Source organism: Penaeus chinensis, chromosome 10 (assembly GCF_019202785.1).
Source record: "Penaeus chinensis breed Huanghai No. 1 chromosome 10, ASM1920278v2, whole genome shotgun sequence".
NCBI lineage: Eukaryota > Metazoa > Arthropoda > Malacostraca > Decapoda > Penaeidae > Penaeus > Penaeus chinensis.
The window spans coordinates 21,641,694-21,651,693 of record NC_061828.1 but is presented as its reverse complement, the minus strand read 5'-3'; the positions used below and the strand labels follow the sequence as shown (position 1 = coordinate 21,651,693).

Sequence of the window (10,000 nt, the reverse complement as noted above, 5' to 3'; positions counted from 1 at the left end):
CTGAAGAAGCGCTTCGAATATTTATTCTAGTATTTCCCTTGACTTTTCGAGACTGCGAGGACCAATTCCTTTGATAGATGACACGGAAATAGCTTCCCTTTATATCGCGAGGATTTTATAACCAGGGTGAATATACAAATTACTTGCTCTTAATGAGTCGGGGCTGAGAATAACTTTTTCAGTTAATGAATATGTGTAATTAACATTCCATGTAAAAAAAAATATTTTTATTGTAAACAAAGTTCTCTTGAAGTGTCAGACTGTTCAATCTCGCTTTGATACTGAAAGCGAGACTCTGCCTTTAAGAATCAAGTCAAAGGGTTCCTGTCTGTGAAGTTGGATGAATCGTTCCTTACGTTCCTTCTTACGCCCACACTTCGGTGATACCAGAGGGATTGGAATTTTCCCCTTTGTAACATTCCAGCTTTTCAGTTCCAATTTTCTTCGCTTGTTTATGCAGACGGTTCCGTTTCTGTATGGAGCATAAACGTTCTTATGGATGCCTTCCGATGGCTCGGTGCATAATGAACACGTGTGAGTGATTAATGGGAAAATAAATGTAGCATTTGACGTGGAAAGACAGCTCCTCTCCAGCGTTCAATGTATGAGCTTTACGATTCTAATAAATGCATTCTCCATTTCGAAACTTCAAATACGCAGTCATTCTTGAAAATTGCCCCATAACGTAATTGGAAGCACGACAAGAGCTGCCCCGCAACCCCCCTCGTTCGCGCCCGCATGAGCCGGGAGGTCATGGCCGCATCTCCCACCTCCTCCTCCTCCTCCTCCTCCTCCTCCTGCGCCGCCACCAACAGGTGCAGGATCGCACCCGCGTTCCTGCTGGCTCTGTAGATTGATCCTCTGCTGTAGTCCTGCCGCGGGTATCATGGTGATGGTGATACAGCCAGTGTGGCATCATATATATTCACTCGCTGCGCATCACCACACCGTCAGGCGCATGAACTGAAGGCTTTTTCTTTGTGGGCGAGTATTATGTGCATGACACGAGTCGCTCAGTTGTGGAAACTGAGAGAGCAGGTGAGGCTGAGTTCGTCTTGTGAATGCTGTCTGGTGACACTGAGACCGCCGCTTGACTGGCCAGGAGACAGAACCCGAGCGGAAGGACCCGGGAGCACAGGAACCGCTCCCGAGATTAGGTCCAAAGCACAGCTTGACAGGTTGTCCTTGTGACATTAGGAGCTGCAGTGCACCATTCAGGTTCAATATAAGAAACAGGAATTATAGTTTAGTGTAGTGTGATAGGCTGTACCTAATTAATACATTGCCACGAACGCACCCCCTCACATTTACACACCTACACACCTACACACCTACACACACACACACACACACACACACACACACACACACACACACACACACACACACACACACACACACACACACACACACACACACACCTACACACCTACACACACACACACACACACACACACACACACACACACACACACACACACACACACACACACACACACACCTACACACCTACACACACACACACACACACACACACACACACACACACACACACACACACACACACACACCTACACACCTACACACACACACACACACACACACACACACACACACACACACACACACACACACACACACACACACACACACACACCTACACACACACACACACACACACACACACACACACACACACACACACACACACACACACACACACACACACACACACACACACACACACACACACACACACACACACACACACACACACACACACACACACACACACACACACACACACCTACACACACACACACACACACACACACACACACACACACACACACACACACACACACACACACACACACACACACACACACACACACACACACACACACACACACACACACACACACACACACACACACACACACACACACCTACACACACACACACACACACACACACACACACACACACACACACCTACACACCTACACACCTACACACACACACACACACACACACACACACACACACACACACACACACACACACACACACACACACACATACACACACACACACACACACACACACACACACACACACACACACACACACACACACACACACACACACACACACACACACACACACACACACACACACACACCTACACACCTACACACCTACACACACACACACACACACACACACACACACACACACACACACACACACACACACACACACACACACACACACACACACCTACACACACACCACACACACACACCTACACACACACACACACACACACACACCTACACACACACACCTACACACACACACCTACACACACACACCTACACACACACACACGCACACACACACACACACACACACACACACACACACACACACACACACCTACACACACACACACCTACACACACACACACACACACCTACACACACACACACCTACACACACACTACACACACACCTACACACACCTACATACACCTACACACACCTACACACACCTACACACACTTACACACACTTACACACACCTACACACACTTACACACACCTACACACACTTACACACACCTACACACACCTATACATACACACCTACACACCTACACACACACCTACACACACACCTACACACACACCTACACACCTACACACACACCTACACACCTACACACATACCTACACACCTACACACACACCTACACACACTACACACACCTACACACACACACCTACACACACACCCACCTACACACCCACCTACACACCCACACACACACCTACACACACACACACACACACACACACACACACACACACACACACACACACACATTCACTCACTTAATCGCTCACTTACTCGCACTCACTCTTACACACACACACACACACACACACACACACACTCACTCATTCATTCACTCATTCACTCACTTGCACTCACTCCTCACTCAATCACTCACACTCTCACTCACACTCACACTCTCACTCACACTCACACTCACACTCTCACTCTCACTCTCACTCTCACTCTCACTCTCACTCTTACTCACTCACCCACCCACTCACACACACTCACTCACTCACTCACTCACTCACTCACTCACTCACTCATTGATTCACACACACACACACACACACACACACACACACACACACACACACACACACACACACACACACACACCAAATACATAGACCTATACATATACATATACGAAAACTACGAAGGTAAAGTATTGTAGATACCACAGCGGAATGCCAAGACAATAGTTTTTGGTCGTGAATGATACCTGCCGTCATGCACTTCAGGTATGTAACACAGAGAAAACTAACCTTTGCTGTAAGTAAAGTAATGACCGTTTGAATAACGTGTTCCATAATCTGGCTACAAGTAGTGATCAGTGCATGAAGACTAACACGAACGCTAGACTAACATAGGCTGACACGTCGCCCTGAGCCAGGCTTGCCTCACCCCCCCTCCAGCATGCTCACACCTCACCCCCGCCACCACCAACCCTCTGAATCCACACTTTAGACTAAAACCATCCGCAGAAAGTCAAACAAAGATGTATAGCTCATTTGTTTGATTGTTTTTGCAGCTCACGTGATAGATACACAGGTGCGTTTAGCCACAGCCATCAAGACTCCCGTAAACATGAGTAAATAACATATTAAAAGAAATCACCTTCATTTTTAAATTAAGCACTTCTATCAACGGAATGGAAGCTAAACTAAAGATACGGTGTAGCTACGACCTAAGACTAATCATTAGAGTTAAATAAGGGTAGTCGTAGTCGCTAGTCGTTCCTTTGTTGAGGTTGTTGACGGTGTGACGCAGGTAATCAAGCGCGTGGCCGAGTTGCAGCAGCTGGTGGAGGACGCTGAGAACTACCTGAGTGACGCGGACGGCGAAATCACGGACGTGGAGAGTGTCCGATCAGACCAGTACGGCAGACTCAAGCACTCTGACTCACTCCTACTTCTGACTCAGGTGGGTCACGCACCCTCCTCACTCGCGCTGTCCCTTAACTGCCATTTATGAAGTCTGATCTATTACGCCATATTATGCTGTTTGTTAAGCGTCCTAGAATCTTAGGTAGCCTTGTATTTAATGAGCAATAAAACAATATAAACTTGCATCATATCTTTAGGCCATAGATATTTAGATTGTTCACCTAATATGCATGAACTGACAACGTGTTATAAACAATTAATCCTTATCAGCAGTTGCAGTACACACATTTAAATGATGCTTCTCTCTCCCGCAGGGTCAGAAGCTGTTGCCAAATAACGAGGTAGTGGAAAGTGAGGAGCGCTCGGGCAGTGACACCGACTCGCAGTCCACGCCCACGCAGAGCCCAGCGCATCGTCCTGGTGAGTACCCGTTCTTCCCGTGGAACTCTTTGACAATGCCATTGCACTTCCCATTGAGGCCCCAGCCGCCAAACAGAAACCAATAACGCCTCGCCTCTCCCTCTTTGAGCAGCCAAGCCACCGCAACGTCCCTCTTCAGTTCTCAAGCCAAGCGGGTCATCGTTCGGCCTGCACTCCCCAGACAATCTGCCCCTCACCCTCCAGAACCGCGAGGACGACATCAAGGCCCTCATCAAGCAGCTGGAGGACAATTCGGGCCTGCCTTACACCTTCGCCGAGGGCACGCTCTACCTAGACCCAGATATCATCGACCTCACAATGATCCCTCCGCCCATCACCCCGGACGAGGTACGCCCGCAGGCATATGTGAGTCGATGCAGCCGAGGTTTCAGATTACTTGCACCTTACGTGCTTAAAATGCTAATTCATATCAAGGAGGACTATAAAACATTATCTAAAAGTATGCCTTTCTGTATACAATACCATGGTTGCAAATACTCTAGATGTGTGTTCCGTATTTTACCTATACTTTGGGGTACTCCTCCAGGACGGTGCCAAAGTGTTCCCTCCGCAGCTGAGCACTCCGCCCACGCCCTTCGCTGACAGGGAGACGCTGGAGAAGGAACTCAAAGCCCTGGAGCAGGATCTCGGAGACCTCAGGTCGCTCACCAATCCAAGCTGGCTTGATCACGATGCGAACGCGAGCTACGCTGATTCCACAACTACAGGTAAAGTAATTGCCTTTACATACCGGACTGTATTATGCTTTTCTACATGATCATGTTTGAATGTTAGAAAGAGAGAGAGAGACAGAGACAGATATAGAGATAGAGATAGAGACAGAGACGGGGTTTCAGGCAGGGAAAGAGAAATGAATAAAGACTGATGTAATACTCAAAGTAGTGCATTGTTTATCCATAGTTTATTCACGGAGTTTATAGTTCATGTCTTGAATTATTAGGCAAACTTTCAGTTACTGTAAAAATATTGTATACGGTTTAGTCGATACCAAGTAACGGTCGAGGTATAAATCATATATTCTCCGAATATCTTCATCAAATGATCAATGGTAGCTTATTACCTCAATATGAGGGTGAAAGGAGTCAAGTTGGGAAAGAGAAAAGACGTGCACTAAAGCCCAGATCGAGTTGGACACAACATAGGGTTGCAGTAACGAATTTTAGGAATCTTCGATTGAACAGTTTAGTTCGGTATATGTATTTTTGATTATATCCAAATCTTGATCGCTGAACCAACTGCTAGTACGAGGAGGAGGGCAGGGGGAAAGGTTGGGCTGAGGACGGGGGCGACTTGTTGCCTGTCCCTCTTACCCTTCTGTTCAGGGTAGAAGAGGGTGGATGTGGGAGAGACCCTTGAGTAGATGCCAGTGCGCATAGAAGTGTAACACAGTGTAAGTTGTCGCTCTTTCCACCGTGATTAAGTGTAAACGGGCGTCTTCCAGCAGGCGCCAGCGACACCGAAGACAGCATGTCCCTCAGCAGCCTCAACACCAGCTTGGTCTCCAACGACTCGGTGTTTTCCCGTGCCGGCGGCGTCAGCGGCAGCGGGGGAGGCCAGGTGCTGGGGAGGAGCCCCAACTTCACGCTCGCCGCCCTTCGTCAGCTGGGCATCCACCTGGAGGAAGGGGAGGACATCGACTCCTTCATCGCCAACCTCACGATCCCACCGCCTCCCGAGGGATCCGTGGTACGATGCCCTTCGCAGTGGCTTTGTAATTTGGCTTCATATGCTCGCGCCTTGTGCTGCGGATTCATGAAATATGCCATGTGGTCGTTTTGTACGAAAGGCTTATCCTTTTTCTGTCCCGCAGGATCTTCAGACTTACGCCGAAAGCCGCAAGATTGGCAACGAGTGCGACTTCTCGGCTTTCATCATCCCTCCCCCGCCGTCCTCAGACAACAAGGACAACCGGTCATCCGATATTATACGGAGACTGTACGAAGCCAAAGAAGGAATAAGTCGGGTGAGTCGTTGGATTTGTTTGCGGAGGTGGACGGGTTGACTGTGTGTGTCCACACGCACACGCACACGCACACGCACAAGCACACGCACACGCACACGCACACGCACACACACACACACACACACACACACACACACACACACACACACACACACACACACACACACACACACACACACGCATGCACGCGCACGCACACGCACACGCACGCGCACGCACACGCACACGCACACGCACACGCACACGCACACGCACACGCACACACACACACACACACACACACACACACACACACACACACACACACACACACACACACACACACACAGATCTATATATATACAAGGCCACGGTCGCGAGGGTCTCCTGGGGGTCGCCGGAGGATCTAAAACTCAGTCAGTCAGAGAATCCACAACTGGATATGCAAGTAAAAGTTTGTGTTATAACACTTGTTTTCTTTTCCGTTTCAAATGGATTGAGATTCATTTTATTAGTAATATAAACCTATATAAATATAATAACGTAAGCTCATAAACATTTGCAAGTATAACTAACATGAAAATAGTTGGATTTATTCTTACATGTTCACACATTTAGGATAGCTAGTCCAGGTTAAGACAGCATTAATGATCAAAAACAAAAAAGGTTGGAAAACTCTGTTGTACATATACTTATTGTTTTTTTACGATTTTCCGTAGATGGTGGGCGACGAGGGCTCCCACAGCGACACCGAAGGAGGCGAGAAGGACCTGGAAATTGGCGAGGTCCGAGTGAGCTCCGAAACGATGGCCAAGCGGGCCATAGTTGGCAAGGTGGCGTCCCTGCAGCGGCGCTTTGAAGTTCCTCCCAAAGCAGCTGGCCATGCTAGTCCCCCCAATTCGAGTGCCTCCATAGACAATCGTCAGTTGTTACTCAAACTTAGCAAAGACAAGTCAAGCTCTCCTAGCGACTCTTCCGGATATGATAGTCTCAGATCTAATAATTCGAATGTAGCGTATGAGCTAGACGCCAAATTGGCACAGGCCTTAGAGGAAAATGATAAGATGTTCAAAAGCTTCGACACACTCAAGAGAAAACAGATGGCGAACACAGCTGCCTCCGCCTCCAGCCCTCAGGACAGCGGCAGCGAGAGCAGCAGCGAGAAGCTTCCCTCAGTCATGTCGAGAGTTCGGACCTTCAATACGGGGTCGCCGTGGGGTACGTCCTCGCTCCAGCGGCCGTCAACACTCCAGCGGCAGATGACGGTGCCGGCCGGCAAGGCAGAGGCGAAGGACGAAGATCCCCCGCCGCCCCCACCGCGCACTCCGGTTACGCGCACGGGCACGCTGACCAGTCCAAGGAAGAATGCTCCTTCGCCCCCCTCCAAGATCCAGAGAAGTATCTCCATGAGTACAGGGAACCTTGTCAAGTCAGCCTCGCAAGGTGATATCATGAGTCAGTCGGGTTCGAGTACCATCCACAAGTCCCCCACAAAGAGCACCAAGTCCTCTGCCTCCAGCGAGGATCTCAGCCAAGCCAAAACCTCCCCCGGGTCTCCCTCCAAGCAAAGTGTCGCTTCCAGTAATGATTCCCTTACGTCATCCTCAAGCATAGTGACAGTCAAGTCAGCCTCACTGAAGAGCTTGGAGACTGACGAAGACCCCCCGGAGCTGCCGCCAAGAAATGGCACCAAAGCTGCCATGAAACCTCCGCTTCCTCGCAGTTCCTCACAGGTAGGGTCCTCACCGGTGCTTTGGAAGCGGGAATACGGTCAGATTTGTGGAAGAAATTGGCATTTAATTTACACTTGAATCAGATGCATTTTGGTCACCACCGACTTTAAACAGGCATATTAACAACTGATATGTGGTTCTATACATATATTTGTCATGTATATACACTGAAAACATTTGACAGACAGGTTTGCATTTTGCTTGACACATCATCTAAGATCGAAAAGATTAACCAATCATGTCTAAAGTTGCAGATACTCGTGTATATATATATATATATATATATATATATATATATATATAGATAGATAGATATAGATATGTATCATTAACAGTTTTAGTCAAGACACACTTTTAGTATTACATTTTTATAACACCAGGCTGTTATTTAGACAGTATGTCAAGTGTGGAAGATACATCATGGTACTAACAGAGATCTTTATATTTCTCCTTTTGGTGGCATAGTGATGAGTATTCATGGTATGCGGAAATTGTGGTACATGTAGTAGAGTTGAGATGGACATACAGATTGGTGGCATAATATACACATTTTTGTATTCACATGTAATTCATATATTTTCTTATAAATTCATTTACTATTAGCAATAATTAAATTTTTTTTTTTGTGTGTGTTTTAATGCTGAATGAATAGGTCATATATATATATATTGTAATATGTCTCTAATTTCAGGATAACGTGAAAGTAGCTCTGCATAACAAGGGTATCCGGTCGCCGTCGCCAGTGCGGAAGACATTAAGGAGTCCTTCCCCAGACAACAATGAACGGCCGCCTTCGGTGCCTTCCAGACTTCGCAAGCCACAGCTCAGCCCTTCCAGCTCTCCAACCAATAGCATCCCCGGCACGCATCGCCCCAGCACGTCGGGGAAACTGGCTGCTCCCTCACCTCCCACACTCAGCAAAGCTCCAGCAGTTTCTCCCACATCTCCGCGAGGAGGCTCGAGCTCACCACTAAAGAGTAGTCCAAAGACAAGCCGCAAGTCCCCTGCTGCAGAGGAGCAGAAGCCACTGCTCCCAGCCAAGACTAGTCAGTCGCCTGCCCGGAGAGCCCCAGCTTCTCCGCCGGCAACCAACGGTGTTCGGAGTCCTGCGCGGTCTACCGGGAAGGCTTCCACGACCTCCAGACTGCCCAGACCCGACACCACAAGCGTAGCCTTGAAAAACAGCATGAACCAAGAGACGGCTCCCCTCCAGACCTCTTCCCCCAAGATGTCGCCCAAGGCCAAGATGGTCAACGGCAAGACGCCGACCAACACTGACTTGGACGATTCGCTCGATTCCGGTAGCTTTGACCAGGACTCGCTAGAGGAAGCAGAGGATGTGGAGATGATGCCCCCAGCATCTCGTGATGCCTTCCGCCGCCTTTCATTGTTGGTTAGTTCGTCTCTCAAGTCCTTAACGGAGATGGCAGCAGCATGCACAGAAGCACAGCGGTCTGGCGGCACGGCCACCCAGGACGAGACCAAATTCCAAGAGGCAAGAGACGCCCTCACCAGTGAGTCTCGGCAGTTCGTGACTGCCTCCAAGTTGTTTGTCAAGTCAGCCACTGAATCCGAAGACACGTTACTTCAGTGTTTATCCAACTGCATGACGTTACTGCAGCGCATGGTGGACGTAACCCGCCAGGTCGTGCACCACACCACGACTCCTCTCCAAACGCAAAACGTCGTCGTCAAGGTGCGGGACGTAGCTACCACTTACCAGTCGACCGTGCGAGCGGCGCTGTCAGCGGCAGGGCGAGGCATGGACCATCCTTCCATGAACACGCTCATGACGCAGGCCACCAATCTGGCCGGCGTCCTCACCGCTCTCATGCGCACACTCAGAGTGTTCAGTCCGTGAGATCTCTC

At 48.9% G+C, this 10,000-nt stretch overlaps 1 protein-coding gene across 7 annotated transcripts in view; it reads left to right on the top strand.

Moving 5' to 3' along the window:
- The window catches only part of LOC125029539, a 651,165-nt gene that overhangs the window by 640,383 nt on the left and 782 nt on the right, over nucleotides 1-10,000 (top strand). For 4 of the 7 annotated variants that reach the window (XM_047619490.1, XM_047619486.1, XM_047619487.1 and 1 more), the window contains 8 exons: nucleotides 3,900-4,052; nucleotides 4,330-4,435; nucleotides 4,548-4,801; nucleotides 4,983-5,163; nucleotides 5,898-6,142; nucleotides 6,267-6,419; nucleotides 7,118-8,131; nucleotides 8,823-10,000. The exon at nucleotides 8,823-10,000 is cut by the window's right edge and continues 782 nt beyond it. In XM_047619490.1, coding sequence (XP_047475446.1) covers nucleotides 3,900-4,052; nucleotides 4,330-4,435; nucleotides 4,548-4,801; nucleotides 4,983-5,163; nucleotides 5,898-6,142; nucleotides 6,267-6,419; nucleotides 7,118-8,131; nucleotides 8,823-9,992 — 3,276 coding nt within the window. In that variant the 3' untranslated portion in view covers nucleotides 9,993-10,000. The remainder of the gene's footprint in view (nucleotides 1-3,899; nucleotides 4,053-4,329; nucleotides 4,436-4,547; nucleotides 4,802-4,982; nucleotides 5,164-5,897; nucleotides 6,143-6,266; nucleotides 6,420-7,117; nucleotides 8,132-8,822) is intronic. The other 3 variants (XM_047619489.1, XM_047619488.1, XM_047619491.1) reach the window with 3 other exon arrangements.